This window comes from Aquila chrysaetos, chromosome 2 (assembly GCF_900496995.4).
Source record: "Aquila chrysaetos chrysaetos chromosome 2, bAquChr1.4, whole genome shotgun sequence".
Taxonomy (NCBI): Eukaryota; Metazoa; Chordata; class Aves; order Accipitriformes; family Accipitridae; genus Aquila; species Aquila chrysaetos.
The window spans coordinates 65,929,647-65,954,483 of NC_044005.1; the positions used below are offsets into that span (position 1 = coordinate 65,929,647).

A 24,837-nucleotide genomic window follows, 5' to 3' on the forward strand; every position below is an offset into this window, starting at 1 on the left:
AGGCTGCAGAATGACAATTTGACAGTAATTTGGAGCACATCTTGAATGCATATAGCTTGAATGCGAGACAGCAGCCTAGACAAAAAGGACACTGTCACCCAATGTCCTCTCTCCCCTTCAATAAATACTAGTCTCTCTGCAGTTTTAAAATGCTACCTGCTGTTGGACAACCTCTGTGAATAACGATGAAGTTGGTTCTGTAATTTGTCTAGCTTGGTAAGGATGTGTTCATGCACAGCACATCCTATTTGCTGTCTGAAAGCTTGGGGATGGTCTGTGCTAAGTGGAGAGAGGTGTACCTCCAAACGGCGGTATCTTCTGTGCGTCTTTGGCACCTGTCATAGGAGTGAATGGGATAGGCTGGATCACCTGGAGGTATCCATGTCTCCCCACGGATTATAGAATAAGCCTAGCAGACTAGATCAGAGACATAACTTTTACAAAGCTAAATTTAAGTAAGATGAATCTGTGGTAATTCCAACCTCTGTGAGCTAGCAGATGAGTGGACTGAGAGAAAAACTTTTCATACCCGTCTATCTTCTGCACTGATGCAGAACTCAATCTCAATACAGTCTTAAAATAAACACAGGATAGGAATGATTTGGCCAAACGTAGACATCTGTACAACTATCTCAACTAGTTTCCTGCTTTTTTTTTATAGCAAATAGACAGAAACTTCTAGGTTCCTGTTCTTAGGTGATACATTTAATGCTAAAGTAGAGGTCTTAAATGGGTTAGGTAAATTGTGCCTTCCAAGTGTTCCCTTTCTCTTTATTTCATTTGGAAAGGGAGGATAGCACGATACGTACAAAACCTAAAATGAGAACAATAACATAAACAAAACACAAAAATTCAGCTTCATGCCTAACCTATTTTCTGACTCACCAAACTTATTCATAGTCTTATTTCCTTTTTTTTTTTTTTTTTTTTGTATTACAAATTCAGATTTTGAGGTGGCCACTGCCTGGGAAGGTGCTTATTGAAAACACCTTTATAAGTGCTCGGCAGCTAGCACCTGACTGTAGAAGCGAGGTTGAATGATGCAGAAAGGCACACTACACCGCTGGCACTGGAACATGAAAAGGCTACCTTCCTCCTCCATAGGAGCAGTGCCTTAAAAGTTGGGGCTTACATTGTTATTTTAAAATGGTACAGTGGCATCTTATGCATATTAAAAAATGTATGTATGTGTATTTCTGTATGTGCATGCAGGTATATGTATCGCCTATAAACTGGGCACCCTGGCATGTCTGCTTGCAGAAAGCAGGGCTGTGTAGTGGCCTGTCTGCCACTGCGGTTAGCAACAGAGAAGCGCTCTATCTGAAATTTATAGATTTCTGCATTTGGAATTTGCTACAAATGTACAGAATTTAAGCATTATACAGAAAGTACCTTAGATACCAAGAATTTTGAACCTTTTCTGGCTTTTTAGAATTATTTTTTGACCACCTAGTCAAAGTCAGCTTCGCTGTTTTCTACCGTAACTGAACGGTCCCAGGGAGCATCCCACCCGGCCCACGGCCCGAGGAGGCACGAGGAGAGCAGACGGGCTGACAGCAACTTCGGTGATCATCACAGGGGCTTGGATCGGAAGCGGCGGTTGAGAGAGAAGGCACAAATGCTTGGGCATGCGTACCAAATTAAAGGCTATGGAAGCAGAACACGACACCTCCTTCGCAGTATGCCAGCGAGGGACCCAAGAGCCACTTCAATTCGCTGGAGCAAGTACTCATTAAGATCAATTAAAATCAGGGCTGCCCTTATGACACGCCGGGGACTCGAAGCACCACGTTGAAAGCATGACGCGGGTGGGCTGGGGCTCGGACGAGACCTACGAGCCGCCTGTTACAAACCTTCGGGAGAAACCAGGCCGGGGCTTGCCACGGGCAGGCGGGCTACCAGAGGGCGGCTCACGGCGCCCGCCCCACCGCGGCCTTCCGCGGCTGCAGCCGTAAACCGGCACAAACCGGGGCGGGGCGGGCTCGAGTCACACGCGGTGGCCAAACAATGACCCTCCACCGCCTCTTCGCTTGAGTTTGCAACTGAAATAAAGGCAGGACCGACGGCACGGGCCGGGCCGGGCCGAGGGCTCCTCTCTTCAGGGCCCGCAGCGCGCGCCGCCGGCACCGGCCGCCCCGCCCCGCCCTGAGGCGCGGGCACGCGCAGCCCGCCGCCCCGCCCCCGCGGCGGCCCGCCGCCGCGCCTCTTCCTCCGTCGCCCCGCCCCCGCCGCCGTGCGGGGCTTCCGGCGGCCCGTGGCGTGGCGTGGCGTGGCGTGGCGTGGCGTGGCGGCGGCGGCGGCGCGCGGCCCGAGCTGCTCCGCCCTCCGGACGGGGTAGGGTGGCGGCTCCGCTCGGGCGGGGGAAGGGCGGGGCGGGCGGGGGAGCCGCGCTGCCTACCGGGGCCCCTCCCCCCGGGACGCGGCCTCGGGGTGGGGGGTCGCCTCGGCGAGGGCGGCAGGTGCCGGCCGCCTCCCTACTCCTCCTCCTCCTCCTCCTCCGCGCCGCCTCCCCCCCCCCGGCCCGGCGAGCCCGGCCGGGAGACAGCCGGCGTGGGGGGCGGTGGCGCGGCTGGCGAGGCGGCGGAGGAGGAGGGGAGGGGCCGAGGGCCGGCGCCGGACGGGTTGGCGGGGGCCGGGGCGGGGCCGCTGCCGGCGCGCGTCGGTGAGGGCGCCCGGAGGGCAGAGTGGCGGCACCGGGCGGTCCCACCTGCCGCGGGGTGCGGGTGCCCCGGCGGTGCCCGTGGGCCCCGGCGAGACCCCGGCCCGGGGAAGGTCCCCGTCGGCAAAGAGCGCGGGTGCCCGGGGCGGGGTGACGGGGAGAAGGGGGAGCGCGGCGGGAGGCACGGCCCCGGGAGCAGGCGGGGCTGCGGCCGGGTCGGGGCAGGGGCCGCGCGTCAGGCCCTGCGCGGGGAGAGCCCGGCCCGCTCGGGGGGCGCCGCGGTCTGCCCCGGAGCGGACGGCTGCGCGCTCCCCGGTGCGTTAGTTACGCCAGTTACACTCGTCACCCCGCCGCCCGGTCCCGACACAACAGAGGCAGGGCAGGGGCTTAACGAGCAGCGCGCGGCTGTGCGCGTGTTTGTGTTTCGGGCGGGCAGGTGCTTCGGGGCGCTTCGGCTGACGCGCGGCGCTGCTGTGGAGCGTCCGTGCGGGCGGTGGGCGCCCCGCGGGGGGGGCGGCGTGGCCTGGCCGCCGCGGCCGCTGAGCCGGCGGCGAGCGGGACGGGACTGCCCGGAGAGGTGGTACCACGCTGCCGAGGGAGAAAGGGCACCACGAACGCTCTGGAGTTGCTCGTTGGAAGTAGCGTTGAACGGGGATGTGCCTTCCTTTTGTTTGGTTTGGGCACGAGGAGGAGGGCTTCGCCGTGGCTGGAGGGGCGGTGGGTCAGAACGCAGCGGGGTAACGCCGGTGTCTTCGGGCTTTGTGCAGAACGAGTCATCTTTAGAAGGGGCTGCCTGATGGTTTACCCACATTGAGAAACGGTTTCTGTTGCGTGTCAAGAGAACCTCCGGAAGGCAGGGTGGTCACTTCCAGCATGGGATGGGTGCCCAAGGAGTTTTTGTCTCCGTTACACTGCGATGCTAAACCACGCAATGAGTTCTGGTCCTAGCAGGAAGGAACGGGCCACCCGTGAAGTAATCTGAAGTTACTGGATTTTGCACGTTTTGATGTCCACGATGGCAACGCAAGCAAGATTTTAAATACATAGAATTGTCATAACGTTCCAGTTTTTTTCAGGCTGTAAATTTATAAGTTGCAAATGTGTAAAATGGCTGTGTTTTTAGTGCCAGCACACATTACAGGAAGAAACATAGCAAGCGGGGCCCGAGTTTAAAGTATGCTGTAAGAGCTTATTAATTTTTAATTAATATCAGCTTCCAGTTTCAACAAGTTGAGTGTAGATGTTGGTGTAATCTAGGTAATTAACAGTGAGAGATGCTAACCTGTGGTAAAAATACTCCGTTTTAGCCTGTAATGTAAGGACCCAGTATTCCCTCAGTGCTTTAATGTGCAAAGATAATTAAGAGATTTCCCGTTTACCATCTTTTATCTAAGACACGTGTATTAAATTGCATTAATCTTTCTTCAGAGATAATATAATCTATTGTTTTTGCCATTTATACATTCTTTGTAATTTGTCAATGTTGCATTTCTTTTATAGTCAAATGAAAGAAAACTCTGCACAGTACTCCCAAGTGTGAGATTAGCGAAGCTGGTGTAAAGAGGAATCATTACCTCTCTGGCTTTAAAAATCAAACCTGGTGTAGACATGACTTCTACATGCAACATTTGCTCTCTTGAAATAGTACGAACTCTTGTCTAACACGTGTGTTGCCATGGACAGCTCAGGGATGAAATATGCCATCTTTCGTTTTTTTTCTGTGTCTAATATCCGTTGTTATGTTTTTACACACATCCTTCACTTTGCAGCCCCTCCAAATCCCCAGTGTTTTTCTATGTATTTCCCACCCTTTCTCAGCAGTCTGGTTGGTGGATAACTACGTAACTATGTCTTGTTTCTGCTCTCATGGGATGAAATTGTGAATACTGGGGAGCTGCATTTGCAAAAACACCTAAAATGAATAGGTACAATAATCATTAGCGGGTTGGGTTGCTTGGAAGCTGGAAAATAGATTTGTGTACATAAACTCCCTGTAAAAAGAGGCAAAATAGACTGAAGGGATGTAGTGCTTTTGAATGCTTTAGTTTAATTAGTGCCTGTTACCATGAAATCTGTACAGAAACCATAAGACGTTTTCCTTTATCAAGGTTTGTTGTGTTTGAAAGAAGGAGATAGTGAATTACAGTCTTAGAAGGCCTTCTGTTTGTATAGCACGAAGGGAAGAAAGGTTAATCATAATGGAAAAAGGCAATTTGCCCATATAATTGGAATAGTTGTCAATTAAATAATGATCTGAATGGGAGAGATTGTAAATAATATGATGCGCTCTAACATATTTTGAAAGAAGGTAGCGTCTGTCTCTCCTAGGAAGGGTTTATTCCAGGTCTAGTCCGAGCTGGCTCTCTGGAGTCCTGTCTGTAACACTGGAGGTAACGTTTCCGTGGCCCTTTGAGCTGGTCCGACCTGGGGCTCTTGCAGTCTTACAGCCCCCCTGAGCCAGCGCTGACTTCACGTTGACAGGCAGCCACTTGGTTCGGGGAGATGAGCAGACTGAAAAGTACGCTTGCAAGAGTGGCTGGCGTCTGGCTGGACGAGCCCTGGGGCTCGCCTGGCTCCCCAGCAGTGCCGGCTGGAGAGGCGGCCGTGGGGCAGAGAGGGACGGGTCTGCGTGGGGCAGGGGACGGGAGGGCAGAGCTCAGGCAGCCCCGAGAGAGGCCGAGGACGGGATCCGGTCTGGAAGTGCAAAATGGGCATGTAGGCGTGGGACAGCACCTCACAACCTCGCTGTACGTTCACAGTGTGTTGCTTTTTGTTTCTAACCAAACCCTTAACGGTCTCTGTGCTAGTCTGTGGTGGCTGCTGAAGGTCCTGGTATTTAATAGCGCCGTTTCAGCCCATTTAATGGTATCCTGACAGAAAAAAATCATGACGTGAAAGAAACCAAATAAAAGAAGTAGAAGGCTGCTGCTTGGGAGGAGGATAAGAAGATATATTTAAAAGAAACCTTTATTAAGCTTCAGTTTAGCATAACTATACCTGTACGAAAGAAAATGAACAATATACAACAGGCCAAAGATGCTGCCAGAGATTGGAAGGTATAGTTGCGTAGGCCAAAATGCAGATCTCTTAAAAATAATCAAGCAGTTTAGGGGACGGGGGCAGTTTTCCACATAAACTTTGCATGTACATGAACTGCTTTGCTCCAGAGCTGTTTATCTTGATGCTTTGCATAGGCCTGAGTCTGCATTTTTATCTTTTTTTTTTTTTTTTTTTTTTCAAAGTTAAATCCCTTTAATTGGAAATCGGCTTGACCTGTGGTGGTTGCTGAAGAAATCTCTCTATATCATCCAGCCCTACTGATCTGTATTTAATGTAATTCTTTCACTAGCTTATTATCCTTCAACCTCCTGAGCAATTTTTCATTGGTCTTTTAACTCTGCACGATTCTTAATGCTTCTTTTAAAATGCCAAAAGAAGAGTTCCTATTTGTATTGTAGTCCTGATGCTTGTTTATCCTTCTTTTATAATAGTTTTCTCTTTCCTCTTACTTGTTACAAACTACTGAATCCTATATTGCTTTTAACTCTTTAGAAGTAATTTACCTCCACTTGTATTGTTTAGAGTAATACATTTTTATGAAAGCTGTATGCTCTTCCCTGTTTCTTCCTACTTACTTACTTTTGAGCCGGTTGGCCAATGTCAGCCAAAATTGACAATGTGGCGTCAGTGTCAAAGATATCAAATATTTACAGGTTTTATGAAAATCATCAAGTTGGTAGAGGGGGAATGACCCAAATTAATGGTTCTGCTAATGGAAAATCTGCAGCATGATTTCAAGTTATCTGCTGCGTTAGACATGACTTAAACTGGGCAGCTAGTTGATGTACAGCTCTGAACCAGCCGGTGGTTATGCTTCTCTTTGACAAGCTGATAGGGAGCACAGCTGGGTTTGACAACAGTGCTGTAAGAGCTGCGGGTTGTGGCCAGAGGAAGCCTGGAGTTTGCAGTGCTGACGTGAAGTCGTGTAGGATGCGTATGTGAGATAAGTGATTCGTACCTGATCTTGAAGTACCCCAGGCTGAATGATTCTTGAAATTGAGCTCTGTAAAGCCGTAACTGCCATGGAGCAGCCTTCAAACCGTGCTAGTCAGTGAAATTTTGAGTTAGAAGCTGGTATATGTGCTGGTCTACCTACACATGATTCCAGGGCTTGACAGCAGTAAGTTTGTTGAAGTTTTATGTCTGTTGGCATATTACGTAAATAGATATTTACTTTTAAGAGGGAAAAATCCAGAAGGAGAATGTATTTGTAATCTTCACTTACATCTTACAGCGGCTCCTCACTGGAAAGATAAAATAACAATTTTCAGTTTGGAGTTGTGGGGTTTTTTGTTTGGTTGGTTTTTGGGTGGTTTTTTTTTTTTAAGGAGGGAAGATTGGGGTTTGTGCTGCTTTTTTCCCAGTGCCTTTTCTAAAAGGTGGTTGAACAGGATGTTTGGGGGAAATGTGACATTGTTGGGTTTTGGCATTCCAGGAGAGCTGAAGTGGATCCAGCATATCGTCTTATGCATTCCCTTCTGCACTGAATGTCAGGAGTAATTCATGTTGTTGACAGCTATGTCAACATGTGAAACTGAATGAAGGACAGGAACTAAACAAAAAGCTAATAATAGAAGAGGAAGAAAGTGAGAAGTGAACACTTCGTTGGTAAACTTTCTTGCTGTCACGAGTAAGAGGGTCAAATAGTGCAGCCTGTCCTTATCGGTTACCACAAGCGCCTTCTTGTTGGCAACGTTCAAGCGAAAGAGAGCTGTTTGTATATCTATGTGTGTTTTGTGAGTATGGGAAAGAAGCAATTTATCCAAGAAACACGCACAGTGGATCTATGTAGAGGCATACAAAAGTCACTTTGATTCATCTCCATTTCTCTAATTATTTACCCTACTTTAACCTTATGCTTCCAAAAACTCTATTAAGTATGGTCTCACTTGTACCCATTGCAAGCATTAAATATGCGGTTTGTCTGCCAGGCAATGTGAGGCATTATGTTAGTTGTTTTTTGATGCATCTTCTGCGATGGAAGAGTCACTTCTGTTGGTTCAGTGATTACCACAGTACGTATCCTGTGATAAACTATCTGGCAACTCCAGTACAGGCCGTTGAAGAAACATTTATTGTATTTCGAGACACGCATAGTCATCCCTGTTGTGGCCTCTAACAGGTTATGGGCTTTACTCCTTATTCTTCCCTAGTGAAGCTGATGAACAAGTTAATCGGAAGGCCAGCTTGTGAGAAACAGGTTGTGGTACTGGAGGATGTGAATTCTGGAGTGCTGTGTTACTGCCCAAGTGTGTTGTGTACTGCTAGCGGAAATTGGAGAATACGTCTCGCATTTCGTTGTGTGTTGGTAAATCTAACAGTTTATATCACGCAGGTATGGAGCGGCTGCTAAATATGGGACAAGCATATGTAAGAGGATCTTTATTAGTAGAGAATATGATACAGCCCTTCTGTGTCCTGAAGACAACATTCAGCTATCAGTATTTCTTCACCATTGTAAATAGAAAATTTTAGTAAAGAGATTTACCTTTAATTTGGCTCTAATTGTTAAACTTGCTTGTTTGTTTTACTTGTGATTTGGTGTAGGCTGTGTAAAACACATCAGTATCCTTAACTATTAGTAAGTTTTGTGTTGATTTTTTTAGGTGGCCTGGCAGTACACAGATCTGGTACATTTTGTGTTTATCTGAATTGTTACATAAATGAAAATATTTTCTCTTATCAGAAGTAAAATGCTTTCTATGGAGACTTCTGCTTCTGATGCCAGGACTCTCTGGAAAACTTACTTTGTTGCTTGGCTTAAAGGAAGATGATGTCATTAATGAATTCTGAGCATCCTTCAGGAGGCTGGTGACCCTTCTATCATTGGCGAATGCTGTCATGGACAACTTCAAAGGGTAAAGATGGTATTTTTGTGAGTCTATTTCACACTAGTGCTCTGATATAGGAGACGTGGGTTAAGTTTTTGGTTTAGATTAACTGCTCAAAGTTTACTCTTTTCACTCTTAGAACCATTCACAAATTATGGAAACAAATTAGAGGAAACAGTTTGCTGGAGTAGCTGTCCAACTTTCTGTATGAGCTGTCTTTGAAGGGTGTATTTACTCTCCAGATTATAATATAATATAGATATACTTGAGCTAGCTTTAAATGAACTAATTTGGGTCTGGGAGCAGTCTTACTGCAAAATAGAAGCAGTGAAGTAACTTAGGTTTTGTTGAGCTGTATACTGCTGCAGCCTGACTAGGCACCTGAGTACTTTGTTTAGAAGTCAGTTTTAGTTTAAGTATTTCAAAATTATACTACGGATAATTTTAGCTGTACCTTCAGATACTATTCTACATTTGTTTACTGCAAGGGACAGATTTCATTTCATACTTGATTTGATTTCCCCAAGTCAGTGCAAGATTTTCTTCTCTTAATAAATCCCTGAAAATAATGCTTAATTTAACCATTAGTCTTTTTTGTTGCTCAAGGGCTAGTTTTGGCTAATGTTTGTTCATAGTCTTCTCTTTTTTTAAACACAGTAAATGGGAAGCCACACTTGGTAGCCTCCAACTAAATAATTGTCTTAAAATAAAATGTAATAGTTCATTAATATTTTAGTAGCAGTACTTTAAGAGGATATTTGAAAGAGTACAGTTTGCTTTCTAAGAATGTTTTGTCTGCTCACTGTGTTTATTCATTCTGTTTCATCAGCTCTTTTCCAAAACACCACAAGCAGTTAGTGCACCTTATGAAGGACTCCTGACCTTTCTCATCTTTCTAAGTTGTACCTAGATGTCACCAGTGTTTCCCATGTTAACAGTTCTGAGCATGTTTTACTATATGTGCCTTCGGCGCCGAGCTAGGACAGCGACGAGAGGAGAAATGAACAGCCGGAGGGCTATTGAATCAAACACCCGAGCCTTACCTATCAACGTTGAAATAGTTCAGTATGCCAAAGAAGTGTTGGATTTCAGCTCTCACTATGGTAGTGAAAACAGCATGTCCTATACCATGTGGAACCTAGCAGGTATTCCAAATGTGTACCCTAGTTCTGGTGACTTTACTCAGACGGCCGTCTTTCGAACTTACGGGACCTGGTGGGATCGCTGCCCTAGCGCTCGGCTGCCCTTCCAGAGGACGCCACCCACCTTCTGTAGCCAGGACTACGTGGAACTCGCTTTTGAGGAACCAGTTTATCCCACTGCAGTGCACATTCTGGAAACGTATCATCCGGGAGCTGTGGTCAGGATTTTGGCATGCTCTGCAAATCCTTACTCACAAAATCCACCAGCTGAAGTAAGGTAATTTTTTTTTCTTCTCCTTTATGCTTTCCTGTAAGATGTTAAATGCTACAAATAATGTGGTTTAGCAAACTTTACTTCCTAGTATTTCTCTGCTTTGTATCTGACCCACTAACATTTTCTTTATTTCTGCATGTTTTTAAAACTGTGGTGACATGTTCTTATAGCAACTTCAGAGCTGCAGATTTTTTTTGTACGAATTAATGCAGATCCTAATATCAGATTTGATTTGTATAATGATAGCTTTTGTGTTGGAATTTTTATGAGCAATAATTACTATATATGTACAAAAATCACTTTTGAAACGGCAGTTCTGAGTTCTCCAATAAGAAAAGCAAATTGTGTAGAAGAGGCTGAGGATTCATGGTTGCTGTATCATCCTGCTTCAAGTAGCCATAAACTCCTCCTTCTCTCTGCATGTTTTAGGCTCTATGTATAGTACAATCAGGCACTATAACTATTCATATGGAAATGAGGCCAAAAACAGAAGCACAGAACAGTCGGACAAAAGGTGATGCCATTTGTCTGATCTTTATTTTTGGTCTGATCAAAGGGTGTGAGGTGCACTTCATTTTTACACTAGCTTCATAGACTAAAAGAAGCTGATTTGATCCTGTTGGTTTTCCTTATAGTAGGAACTCCTGATGAAATTCCAGTTGGAGGGGGCAGGAAGATGGGGACCTGGGGAATGGTAAGATAGTAAAAAAACCACTGCGTATGAGGTGTGGGCTCTTAGTGAGGAGGTGAGGAAATAGAAATGGAAGGAGAAAGGGAACAGGTAAAAGCACATAGTGGGGAAAAAAAATTGGGAAAAGCTATCAGTATATGCAATCAAAGTATTCCATATACATCAAAAAGAGATGAAATTGTACCAAACCCATAAAGGAAAGGAGAACCGACAGAAAAAAAGACTTAACAAAATGTATCCTGTAGAAAATGATATGCCAACAAATACTGTATTCCTTTAAAATGCACACTTTGGCGGTATAAGTTTAGGTTTTGGTTCTTAAAACAATACACTTTAGTCTTGTGTAAAGACCAAGAAGTGTTGAAGGAAAATTATAGAAATGTTAACTGAAGGACCTATTTAGTAAGGGGCACTAAAAAAAGAGAAAATTGTTCAGAGAGATAAAAAAAGATGGAAGTGAAAAGACTAGTATAAAATTTGCTGGGATGTGCTTTATGACTTCTCTTGGGGTGTGGTCAGAGTGCGAGCTCAGACTTTCCCTTCTTCATAAGAAAGGATGAAGTTTCTGTAGGACCCTGCTTTTGATGTGTAGGCAGGAGAGTATCTTCTGTTCTGCCTACCTAGGTTAACAACATTTTTGGTTAGAAGATTGTCTCAGGGAGCCTCAGAACTAGTTGTCAGTGCTGCATCTTCAGTACTTGCCAGTCTTTATGCTAGAGAAGTGTTAGAAGGACTTTTTTTTTTTTTTTTTCTTTTGGCTTACCTTTCCTCAGCAGGACTTGTCTGTTCAGAGCTGCTCGTTTGGTTTGTCTCCTCCTTTCTTCTGAAAGAGACAAACATGTCTTATTCATCGTGTCTTGAAGGCAAGATGAAGGAATGCTTTCTCTACATGAGGTATGCAGTATTTTTTCTCTGTTCATTTGCTCACCTTTATGAGGGGAGTATGAAGTGTTGCAAGAACGCGGTCTCTTTTCTGCTTCAGTTCTTGGTCCCTTGTTTTCATGTCCAAAAATTCTCTGAGATGTCAACTAAGAATTATTTTTTTGAAGGTGGAATGCTGCTGGTAATCTCAGTGTTTAACTGATGTTTTGGACTTGAACTGCCATACTATTTTCTTCTGTTAAAAAAGGCCATGTCCTAGTTACTTGAAAGGCACCTAGAACCTTGTTCTCCTCTTCTGACTGTTTTGGTACTCAATTTTAAATCACCTTATTACCTAAAAACCTTAAAGTGCTGCTTTGTTTTATCTGCGGACTCTCGATCTGTTTCTTTCTGAACACCAGTGTAGAAAGGGTAGGTCATTAGAAGGGTTCCTTTTCACCAGTTCTTACTTTGATATAAAAAGAAGGCCAAATTAATGGTGGAGTCAAAACTGTTGAGAGGAAAAAGTCTGTTGACACTTGTTTAAATGTTACGTGTAGTGGATTATACTAGTCCAGCTGAGTAATCTTTTTTCTCTTTGTTTGGTATTTAAAACATCAGCTCATCCAAGACTTTGGTGTGTCCAAAAGCTTCTAACCTACAAGAGGCTCTGTAAGGACTTGGTGTACTGCAGTCCTTGCTCAAGAGCACTTTATATATTCTTGCAGAAAAATGGCAATAGCCCACATAGTTGGCCAATGTGTTGTTCCGTTGCTCACTTTATGCTTCAGTTGCATGGAAGAACAACTTATGCAGGTTTTCAGAAAAAGGTCTTTAGTCATGTTGCTCTGTTGCTGGTGGATTGAATACTGCTATCAGTTACAGCTTTGTATGACACTGTCTCAGATCAGCTTTATTCAGAGTCTTTTTAGAGGTGGGATCAGGTCTTCATGGAATGGGAATAAGCATTTATTTTTCAGAATGTAATGTAATTGTTCCGAAATAACTCAAATGCTTAAAACATGACAGTTAATTTGAAGTTTTTTCATTATGGTTTAACCAGCTTCCAGCAATTTGAGGATTCTCTGTCCTTTCATATCTTTTGCTACTTTAAACACAGAAGAAATTACATCACTCTCCTGTGCATAAAACAATTTTTAAAAATCCTAAGTGTCAGAGAAACTACTGTCTTTACACATGGAGACCTTTTGTGCTTTTCATTAGTGCCACTCACACCTTGACTGGTGAGAATTTCTTAAACTATACTAACATATGCTAGTATCCATGTACAAATTTGTTACATGAATTATCTGAGTGCAGAAAGTCCAAGCAAAAATTAATAATCTGGGATTAAGGGAATATTGTAGCATATAGTCTCAGTTTTTATGTGGTGAAGAAATCCCTCCCTTTTTTGTATTGTGTTGTGCTTATACTAGTGTAGCCTTGAGATTTTGCACTGTGGTGCACATTCTGTGTACACAGGGTTTGGTGACAACGATGAGTCCCTCTTCGGCCAGTGGAAGAGACAGAGCTCCACACAGACGTGATGGGGACACCGCACCTGATAGTGGCACGGCTGAACCCAACCAAGAGAATTTTCTTTGCTTCTTGTAGTGTATTGGGTTGATGGATAAGATATAGCTAGCTTCTGTGATGAGGAAAATGTTTTCTTTCCTGTCTCTTTCTTCCTCCTTTACCCAGAAGGCTTACTCTTGGCGATTCCCTAGTGGCTTCTTCAGTGTCAGCCCTTTTGAAACATTTTGATACTCCTAATAGTTAGCTGCTGTCACAGAAGAGTTTGTGTATGTTTAAATGGGAGCTTTCAAGTCAGAAATAATTTTTTCAGAAGTTTTCCAACTTCTTCCTTTTACAAAAATAACTTTGCTTTTTAAATTTGGAATATAAAAGAGAAAGTTGGTCCCTGTTCTTCTGTCGGGGTCTTTTTTTAACTTAATTTGACAGTTTGTCTTATCTCATGTACGTTATAGTGACACCACATATTCATGTGCTTTTATAAAAGCTCAAAACCAGAGATTCCTAACTAGTCTGGGATGTATGGCAGTGCTTGGGGTGATGTTTCATAGCATATGTCCTTACTGCTATGCGATGATTGCTTCTGTAGTAGATTGGAGATTGTTTTATGATTTTTTTTTTTTCTTGTTTTCCGCAGATAAAGTGTAACACTGATTAAGTTGTTTCTCACAGGTGAGATACCATGATCATTTGACTGGCTAGGAGCAGTTCCATTCTGCCTTGTGTGTTCCTGCCATTTATTTCTATTTAATTTCATTTCTTTCATGTTGTTTAGAATTTTGCTAGATGCTCTTCTGAGCAAAATTCCGAGTTTGATTTGTAGATTAATAGTTTGGCTCAATATTTCCTAGCTTAGCTGTGTTTGCTGCATGTGAGGTTCCTTTCTGTTTCTGAAGGTCTTAAAGCCTGTAGAGGCAGAAGCTGCTGCAACCAGAGGAGCAGGATAAGGAAGATGGACGAAGGAAAAGGCTCCCTTTCCTTCCATTAGGAAGTTCATTGTATTTACGCAATACAGTGCTAATCCAATGTTGCAGATTTGTTTGCTGGCACCCAGGATAGGGACCAAAATGTTTGATGAAAAAAATGCTCCCTTCTGATAAAGGGAGTCAAACTAGAAAGGCAGTGTACTGAATGTAAAATATCCTCTCTTGCTTGCAGAGAGTGGCATTCAGATGGTTCTTTCGTTCTACCTTTTGTTCCCTGTGATTCTCAGCTGAAGGCACCCAAAACACTGCTGATACCATCAACACATTCGAGTGTGATAAGGGACCTTCAGGGCTGTATCTCACCTATGTGTAACACGCAACTTAAGTTCTAGCCACTTGTGTCCTTACTTATAACTTGTTTTGACATCATCAGGGAAACAGCTTTTTCTTGTCCAGATGACTGTTATAGAAGAATGAATTCTGGGTTCATGGGACACTGTCATTTTTGAGAAACCCATAAAAAAAAAAGCTCATGTGGACAGGGCAGTTATTTCAAATATCTTTTGCTATTTTAAATGCCCTGAGCATTCTTGGAGTCCTGTCTGCTCACTCTGGTATTTCAGAATTCAACTCTCAAAGTGGAAGTGAAAATCTACTGCATATTCCCCCATAAGTAATTAGACTGCTGTGAACTCTGCTTATCACCTTTATCTGAATGGTTCTAAAATTGTTCTCATATCTTCCTTGCCTTTTGTATTTATGAACTGACAGCTGTGGTCAGGGGTGCACTTTCCAGGTTGTGTTGAACCTAGTGTGCTGGAGCATCCCTGGCATGTTAAGAGGCAGGAAACATTTACTTGTAGGTAGCCTACAGATTATTTACAGAGTACTTGCTTGGATAAGAGCAAATGGGATGTATTATAATCACATATAATGATTATAATGGTTGCAGAAGTTGTAATTTCAACAAAGGTGTGGTCATATTAGTCTCTGAGTTTCCTTATGTTCTCCTTGTTGGTCTGTCTGAAACTTTCCCTTCTTTTGGCTTTTAACACAGCTATAAGTTTCTTGGGACAGGGCATTTATTTTTTGTGCTTGAATCGCACATAGTGCTTTATTCACTTTCTGCACCAATCTCAATTTTACAGTGCAAGAAATCTCAGCAGATTGCAGGCAAAATTTAATCTTGTCTTGCCGGAGAGAAATCTGATTACTTTTCCTAGGAGCCACTTTTCCAAGGAATCTTTATTGTTATATATTTTCTTCAGAAGTAACCAGGTCTACTCAGGCGTTACCTTAGCCATTAAAAAGCTTTCCAACAACATTAGGTCAACAAAAAATTAAACAAGCATTAAATATGTGCTCTCATTTGACACAAACCTTGCAAGTATGTTTCTCAGCCTAAAAATCACTAGACTGTATTTTCCTTCATGGTGAGGGAGGGAGAATGGGAATTTCTTTTTTTTTTACCACATAAGTGTATGGAGTCTTTAGGATCAGAAATTTTAGCAGAACAAGTTCCTGGCTATCTTCGTGAGGTAGAGAGAAATCTAATGGAAAAACTGAGTCCATTAAAGCTGAATGGAAAAACTTCACTTAAAGTCCTCATTTTCTTCAATCACTAGAGAAGGAATACGGATGTTACTGCCTCTCCTTCAGGCTTTGCATGGCAGTGTAAAGATTGAGGCTTTCTAGCACATTGCTGGTGAAACCTTCTTATCAAAGCACTCTCATTACAACATCTTTGATCAGCTGTTACTGTATTATCTGCAAGACTTGAGGACAAAAAATGTCCTACCTTCAGTCATTTGATTCTGCTTGATTTTTTGAGAGCTACCTAATTAACTCAAAAGGGAGACAGGGGGAGGAAAATTCCTTCAACTTCTTTACAGGTATTTGTTGGGATTCAGTTTCTCTTTGTTTTGGGTTAAGTAGTTTATCAAACATCTTAAGCTTGGAACAAATGCAGACAACCTTATTGGGGAAGCTGATTTTGCTACACACTCGCAAACCAGGACTGACTGTCAAAATGCCTTTCTTTTGATGGATTTTGAAATGGATGACCATAACAAAAAAATGCTCCAGAGCAGAAGAAATGCAGTTCTTACTGAAGCCTCTTGGAAATTTAGACTTTTTTGGTCCATTTCCAACTGTGGAGTCTTCACTCCCATTCAGATTACATGTAGCCCATAAGTGTCAAAGTGCTGATCCTAGGTTAAGAGACTGCTTCCAATAGTAGTAATGGGTGTATTAAGAGTATGCCTACACTCAGGAAGAATTTGCCAACCCTGACTCAGAGCAATTGCTATGGCCTGTTCTTGTGTGCGGTGCCACCAAGGCAGAGAAAGAACATCAAATCAATCTGACAGACTTGAGGTTTTCCAGTTAAACCAATAGCTAACTCCTTTAAAGTTATATTGGTGGGCTGTTGATGAAAATAGTATGACAAGGACGGTGGGAGACATTCACCAGTGGTCTTGTTCATCAGCACTTGGTATGTAATGTGGAGTTTCACTAGACTGTAAAGTCATGCTACATGTCCTTCCTTTTCTCTAGTTTATTATAAAGACTGGAAACTAGAGACACTGCTTGCTGAAGGAGGTTATTGCTCTGCAGTTGGATGAACCTAGACCTCCAGATGCATTGTTTTTTTCCAAAGCTCTGCTACTGCTAGATAATCCTCTCTCCAGGGCACCAAAGGAGAAGTCAATAACTGAGACACATTCTGTTAAAAGTTGATGGTCCAGTGTGTGCTATATTAGTGAAAAAATAGCCTTGAGTTTCCCTAAGGATAGTTTGAGTGGGTATATCAAAGTGTCTAAGCAAAATGTCAGATGGTGATCTGGATGTGTTCAAGAAAGGTCATGTGCATTGCCAACATTAAGTATTTGCTTAGGGAATCGACCTATATGAGAGGGCGTGACAGTGGGACTACATCTCTTACTTTTTGCCATGAGTCGACATTCATTTCCTAAATGAATGAAATCTTCTCTTAGTAATAAGTGTCTCTTAACAAAAGCTGTTAACCTTAGAGTAGAGTTGTCCACCCTCCTATGTTGGTACTTTCTGATGTGCCATACATTCACCAGTCCTGCGTGTTTGGTTTTAGTTCATGACTTTTTTTTTTCCTTTGACAGACTTCTGCAGGCCTCCTGTTCAACTGTAAGGTATTTGTGGAGACTGGCGTGATGTAGGATAGGAAAATTTACCTGTGCATACCTGAAAATGTCCATTGTGAAATGGAAGTTTCAGCCGATGTGGATTAATTTTCCTGCCCTTGAAATAGTAGCAAATGTCAAGCTTCTAAGCCTTATTTATACTGTGTGCTATGTTTTAATGAAAGTCCTTATATATTTTTTACTTTCTGTCATGACGAACAAAGTTTAAGCATTTGGTTCTGGAAAATAAAACGTTTGTGGTTTGGTTTTTTTTTTTAAATTAATATTTTTCCACTGTGTGTTCTGCAGTATATGTCAGTGTTGAGCAATACTTGTAAGTTCAGAATAGTGGTATCTGGTAGGGAAAGCCAAGATGCTGAGGTACTAGGGAAGCTGATACAGCATTTCTAAGACCCGTGTGACAGGACAAGTAGCCTCAGAAATCCTTGAAGCTGGAACTAGGGTGATCGGAAACAGATGGAGTAGATGTGGAAGTGTCTGGGTTATGCACACAGGGTACAGAGATGGCTGTAAGCAAACTGTCAAAGGGAGTAGCAGCAGTGGCTGCTGGAGGCATCCTTCTTTAAGGAATTAACCAGACTTGAGGGAAGAAAAAGATGGACATCAGTGACTGAAGGACCTCTAAAATCCATTCACTGGATGAGGACCCATGCAGATATAAAGAGCATGTTTCTGTTTTCAGGCCTTTTGGTAAGTCAGGGAGCACTGAAGACCTAATAAATATAAGACTTGATTCTGCAGATTACTCAATTGGCAGCAGGTTTCGCTGTCATTTACTGGAGGAGATTTGAGGGATGTGTGTAAAAGTAAGGGTGTACGTATGGAAATTCTGTGCATGCCTTGAACCTCCTTCTGTCACTGGACCAAAGAGGAGAAAACTTTTTAGTTTAGCGGTTTGGAAATTCTAATGTTTTTTGCAAAGGACCCTTTCAAAAATGACTTGGAAGATTATATTTTCTTTGGTAATTTGACAGTGAATTACTTTTAAAAGCAATAATTTGCTTGCCTAGACAGATAAACAAAGTAAAGTTTAGATTTTTTTTTTTAAATAATTTGCAATGCTGCAATTTGAACAGGTTTGATGCTAAAGAGTCTGAGCTGTGGGGTTTTTTTCTTTTTCATTTTTTTGTGAAAACCTTCTGTGGGAAATAAGAGGTGAGCTGACTGTATATTTATTTAGGTTACATGGCAAGACTATTCCCTGCATACTTACACTAACACACCATCATTGTGAAGACATCTAATCCATTTGTTATGATTACCTTACCTGTGAGGTGTTAGAACAACTTGCATGTGAGTAACAGTACTCTAACACAAGTGCCTGACTATGAGTACACAGCTTGTTTTGTTAGTTAGCAATGCAGAGAAAATATGCTAAAGTCATGAATTAGTGTGCCCTGTTAAATTAATCCTTAGGATAGTTATGAAATCTAGGGAAAACAATTTTCCTTGTCTTTTCGACCATGTATCTCACTTGTTAAATACTTCTGACAGAGAAGCGCTCTTACTGTGTTCAGGAGTTGCTTTAGTAGCTTTGACTTTAATCTGTATACTGTGTGTGTGCAATTTTTCTTTCACAGATGGGAAATCCTTTGGTCTGAGGCACCTACAAAGGTGAATGGTCCTCAGGCTCGACAGTTCACACCTTGTATCAAACAGATAAACTTTCCCACAAACTTAATCCGACTGGAAGTGAACAGCTCTCTTCTGGACTACTACACTGAATTGGATGCAGTAGTACTACATGGTGTGAAGGAGAGACCTGTGCTTTCGCTTAAGGCTTCGATGATTGATATGAATGATATTGATGAAGACGAGGATGAAGAAAAATATGGATGTGGAATGGACACCCTTAATAAGCAGTTCAGTGTTGTTACCCTCAGGGAATGGCCGACTAACGGATATTTTGATAAACTGCCTTATGAGGTAAGAAAAGCATGTTTATACTCAGTGTATTTGTCTTTGATCATTAAGGGTGCCAAGGTGCTTTATAGGGTACTGGTCAAGATTGTTGTTTTTTCCAGTTAGAGTTGCTTGCATTCTTTTGTGAATCTCTTGCAGCTATTGTATAGTTATGCCTGAATTATGTAAGTCTGTGTACTTCCATGGATGGATATTAGCAAGCCACTTTGCTGGTATTTGCATAGTTATTGCACTTTTATTTCTCAAGAATCTGTCCACTCACAGTGTTTACACCAGTTATTCTAGCCCTGAATTTCTAGCTCTTGAACTTAGAAGCTTCTGGCAGTTTTCCAGTAGTCTTAGTCCTCATGCTTGATGAAGAAGATAATATAAAAGAGGTATGAAAAGATTGAATCAAGATCTGTAAGTAGAAATAGTTTGTAATAGGCTAAAAGCTTCTTTTCCTGTTAACTCTCTTAAAAAAAAACCCCAGAACTTTGTTCTTGAAACGGCCATAATATTTTCATATTATTATGAAATAAGCTTCTTCCATCCAGCTAAGTTTTGAATCATGGTGCATATAAAAAGTGTTATAGCTGGACTTCTGTACACTGTCTTGTTTTGATGTTTGCACAGAAAACAGTTGTGAAGAAACTACTCCTTTCAGATCCCCTGGCAGTGGGGCAGTTGCAAGTGTGCTCAGAGTCAGTGTAGATAAATATTTTCTTTCCTGTAATTTCCAGTATGATGAGATTGTGAAGTATGATTGCTGAACATTGTGTGCAGGCCAGGAAATTCTCAGTGGGGTGTAGCTGTTCATGGAGGCTAGTACCCTAGTTAAAGTAAGAATTGAGAGATGAAGTCATTGTCTTCACCTCTCCCGAAATAAACTGGGTTTGCACATAGTAGAAAGGAGCCTTTACTTGCCGGTCAGACCTCTGGTCTTGGGCAGAGACATGATTGTTCCTGCTCTTCAGTGTACTGCAGTCTGGCAAAACAAGCAAGTGTTTGTTTACTGTGGTAAATCATCAAATGCTCAGAGTGCTTGTGGCTTGAATCGGAGTCGCTTTTGAAAGCAAAGGGAGGATGGTGAGAGATGCTGTCACCGATTGCAGGGCACTTTCAGAAATACATGATCTAATCAAATAGTATTTTGGTTTTGTTGCATCTTTTGTCTCTAAGTACCCCAATTTGGCACGTGAAGGCCACGGTTGGGTGACTGCCCTAGTAACCTGCACAAGTTTGCTGTGCTTGTAAAGAGGAAGAGTGAGGAAGAGAATGTAACAACTCTCTCCATCTTTCTCCTGTGTGTTTATCTTAAGTCTTCTTCAGTTCTTGAGTTTGTTTTGGTTTTTTTGTTGTTGTTGCTGCAGTGGAATAATAAATGAGGGTACTAACTTCACCCTGAGTTAGCTCTAGTGGTGTTTTTTCCCCCAGAGTCCATATAGTGTTTAATACACTGTCAGTGCTTGTGTATCAGTACTGAAGTAAAGTAGGTACTTGGCATATACAAAGGTGCAGTTGATTCCAGAACATGTTGAAACGTATAACTGTTTGAAAGTTTGCAAATGTGTTGGTTTTAGGCATTCAAAGAAATTGATTGTAGAGAAAACTTGATTTAAATCTAGGAGGTCTTGTTTGAAAAGGTTGGATAAATTGATTTGTAGTATAGTAGACTACCAGAGAGATTGATTAATCTCTTCTGTTCCATGTGACTATGTATATTCAGATTATAATTTAGGAAGTATTTGTGTAGTCCCATTACTCCTATGAACTTCTACCTCTGTGTACTTTATTGTGCTTTTCTGCTTTCCTGTTTGTGTACCAGCTTCCCTTTTTATCCATTTTTTAACAAGTTTGGTTTCATGAATGTATTTATATGGTCTATCAATACCAAGCACATTCTTTTTCTTCTGCTTTGATATAAAGAAACTGAAAATAGTGGTGGAATATTTATCAGAAAACTACAGGAGACTATTTCTGGACTGGTTTTGTGACAGCAGAAATCCCAGTCCCCTACTTTCTTGGTCCAGCTGGAAGGTTTGGGTATCAGAACAACAAAAATGTTGCACTTTGTAGTATGACAGTTTTTTACCGCATCAGTTACGGGAACAGTACTCTGCGTGCTGTCTTCAAGACTGACAAGTGTCAGATTTTTCTGGGAAGTGTTTGAACCTTGTAAGGATGAAGTAAGGCAACTGCTGACTCCTTCCAGTTTTGATTGATACATTACATGAAAAATTGTATCTTTTTATATGTTCATGTTGATTGTGAACGTGTAACTGTCCTAAGTCTTCATACATATGCCTATTCCTTATCTGAGCTGTTTCAGGCTTTTCATACTACCCTCCATAATTCACAAAATACACAAGCTGAATGGTCTTCTGTGCTAATCTTAAAGTAAGCAGCAGTTCCTCCAGCCTTTGTTTTGCCTTCGTTGTCTTTCTGAAACTTCCATAGACTATCCTTTCATAGACTGTGTTGTTCCTCAAAATGGCATTAGGAATGGCTTGCTGCAGTGTGAGCTCTAAAACCATTGTAAGAGTCTAGATTGCTCCTGCCAACAAAAGAGAAAAATGCTCGACTCCTGGGGCACAGAATTCCTTAGAAGAAAGTGTGAAATCTTGTATGACCTAGGTGAGATAATTTTCCTTCCCTGCTCATGGATGGTGTTAAGCAGCCCTTAGTAGCTGTTCTCTAGAATTACCTTAAAATCGAGGAAGGGTTTTGTAGGAGACACTTCACGTCCTTGTCTTTCTTCCCAGTTATCTTTGACTAACTTGTGCTGGTTGTAAAGTGGAAGGAGTAAGGCCTTAGTCTTAGTTGGCTTTGCAGGAATGCTTGAGACCTGAAGGCCTGCACAAGTTAAAAGCCTTTGAGAAAGGTGAAGAATACCTGCCACAGCATACCTGTTGTGAAGTTTGGGACTCACCAAGATGTGCCAGGTACCAAGAACCTAACTTTTGTTCTCCAGAGAGGAGAGTCAGGAGAAATCCTGCATGCTGCAGTCCAAAAGATTTTTTTTATATAAATTTTGATATAAAAAGATACAAATGACATCTTTGTCATTCCTTGAAGCCAAATTTTCCTAAAGCTGCCTACAAGATTTATGAGCTGTTCATGTCTACTGGGGAAGTGAATTTCACCGCTAAATGTGGATTTGGCACCTATATTCCAGGAAAATGGGTCTTGAATGCAAGATCTGCATCCCTTAGATGATACTTAGACGGAAGAGTCAGAGCAATAAGCAGGAGCATTTTTAAGTGTCACACACTTTTTTCCCTCAACAGTAAACTTCTTCCATCTTTGAAGAACAAATATTTGTAGGCTTTCAGATAATCTGCAAAATTTTATGCCTCGCTTTCTAAAGAGAAGCTCATGAGGGTCTTAGAAGCTGTCTTAACAGCTAATAACCATATGGCACAAGATTCTTCCCTTCAGTTAATGGCCAATATACTGCCAGTTGCTGTAGCAGACTAGTCTGTGAGCAATGGCACGTGGAGAAGATCTTTCCAGCTTTAGTCCTCCTGGAGTCTCGATTATTTGATTGTGCAGTCTGTCAGTAAGTTCCTTTTCTGTTCTTTGAATCAAGAAGGAGCTTAGAACCTTTACAGCCTTTCATTGCTGAGAGGATCAGAGCCTATAGCCTGGTGATGTAAAGCCCCCTCCGCCAAAGCATGTTATGGGAGTAGAATAAAGAAAAGAGACTTAAATTGTTCTGTTTTTGTGAAACAGTTGCAAGATCCACTTTTCATGTGTTCATATGTACTATTAAATGTGTATGCATTTGCTGGTGCAAGCTATAGGATCGTGCAAATAGGGACTGTGTTTTCTTAAACTATGTTGAGGAATGTCAAAAGCCCTAGAATACCATCTTCTCCGTCCTGCCTTCTCTCTTTGCCTTTGTCGTGGTTTAACCTCAGCCAGCAACTAAGCACCACGCAGCCGCTCACTCACTACCCCCCCCACCCAGTGGGATGGGGGAGAAAATCGGGAAAAGAAGAAAAACTCGTGGGTTGAGATAAGAACGGTTTAATAGAACAGAAAAGAAGAAACTAATAATGATAATGATAACACTAATAAAATGACAACAGCAATAATAAAAGGATTGGAATGTACAAATGATGCGCAGTGCAATTGCTCACCACCCGCTGATCGACACCCAGCTAGTCCCTGAGACCCAATCCCCCGCCCCCACTCCCCCCAGTTCATATACTGGGCATGATGTCCCATGGTATGGAATACCCCGTTGGCCAGTTTGGGTCAGCTGCCCTGGCTGTGTCCCCTCCCAACTTCTTGTGCCCCTCCAGCTTTCTCGCTGGCTGGGCATGGGAAGTGAAAAATCCTTGACTTTAGACTAAACACTACTTAGCAACAACTGAAAACATCAGTGTGTTATCAACAGTCTTCTCATACTGAACCCAAAACATAACACTATACCAGCTACTAGGAAGACAATTAACTCTATCCCAGCTGAAACCAGGACAGCCTTTTTGTGCACATATCCTTTGTCCTTTATCTGAGCATGTCTTAGTATCAATTCTAATTAATTGGAGTCTAAGCTGTGGCAGCTCTAGCTGCAGAATGAAAAAATTGCAAGTCATTTGTGTGTTTCTGAATGAGTGGTTTGCATAGGCCAATGTATTTTAATATTGGAGGGACTCACATTGAAGAACTGAAAGAGGAAATGTGTAGAAAGTGCAGATATTCTAGGTTTGACTAGCATCCAAGCATTATTTTCTGACCAAATCAAGTTCTGCATTATTGTGCTCTGCTCACAGAAAGTGTTTTATTGGGTACAAATGGTTATTGCTTGCTGTTATTCAGCAAAAAAGCTTAAAAAAGCTGGAGAAACTTTTGGGTAGGTAAGTACTATTAGGAGCTACACCGTTGGTAAAGTTTTACCCCATGTATTGAAGAGTGTGGTGGAGATCCTGTCTGAGCTTATAAGTGAACTTTGCACTGGGTGAGATGTCTGTTTTTTTAAGATGTTATATTTTTTAATTGGTAATTCAAAATATATGCATATATGTAAGATGGTGCAATCAGGGACTATGATGATAAAACACACAGAGATCAGGATCTATTTTGTGCTCAAACAGCACACAATGGATTTGTATACTGCTGTTTGTTGAATTGTTGTGGAGAATTATGATTTGGAAACCTCCAGTTTTTGGAGGTTTTCACTGTAGTGGGTGTTGCTCTCACCACATCTCTAAAGCTGGCGTGTGCCATGTTTGCCTTGGAAATGGGAGAGAAAGTACTGCTGTACTTTTTGTCCATCATAGCCTAAAAAGGTGATCAGTGTTGTATAAATTATATTTTTGTTTTCCTCTTTATACTCCTTTGTATTGTTTTTCCAATAATTTTTGTTTTTTCTTGGTCAATTTAAAAGAAAGTGTGAAACAGTAATGGTTGTCATAATTTTTCATAAATGCAGAGTAAAACCAGTTGTTTGCGAGAAACTGTGTTATGAAATTAGTTTTCAAAGCAGATACTCAATTCTGCAGCGCTCTTCGAATCACCGTGAACACGGCGTAGCACAATACAGCACATCATGTCACATACTTATTATGGTATCAAACTGTACTTTATGCTAGGTTAGACATACAAAAAAAGCAAGTTTCTGACAGACATCAGACTCCAGACTAATGACGATTAATGGTTATTAGCCTGTTGGTTTGGAACCTGTTATCTTTGTTTAATCAAAAGCCAGAAAAAAAGTACCTCATATCTTAATGTCATAGTAGTGACATTTCGTTGTATTTTTTCACTCTAG

At 42.1% G+C, this 24,837-nt stretch overlaps 1 protein-coding gene across 8 annotated transcripts in view; it reads left to right on the top strand.

The window, feature by feature from the left end:
• The first annotated feature begins 2,237 nt into the window (after positions 1-2,237).
• Positions 2,238-24,837, top strand: part of FBXL4 (F-box and leucine rich repeat protein 4) — a 70,874-nt gene continuing 48,274 nt past the window's right edge. Inside the window, exons 1-4 of one of the 8 annotated variants that reach the window (XM_041128806.1) lie at positions 2,238-2,334; positions 8,406-8,577; positions 9,380-9,969; positions 18,737-19,082. In XM_041128806.1, coding sequence (XP_040984740.1) covers positions 9,461-9,969; positions 18,737-19,082 — 855 coding nt within the window. In that variant the 5' untranslated portion in view covers positions 2,238-2,334; positions 8,406-8,577; positions 9,380-9,460. Of the gene's footprint in view, positions 2,335-3,214; positions 8,578-9,379; positions 9,970-16,787; positions 17,145-18,736; positions 19,083-24,837 lie in introns of those variants that run through there. The other 7 variants (XM_041128808.1, XM_041128797.1, XM_041128801.1 and 4 more) reach the window with 7 other exon arrangements.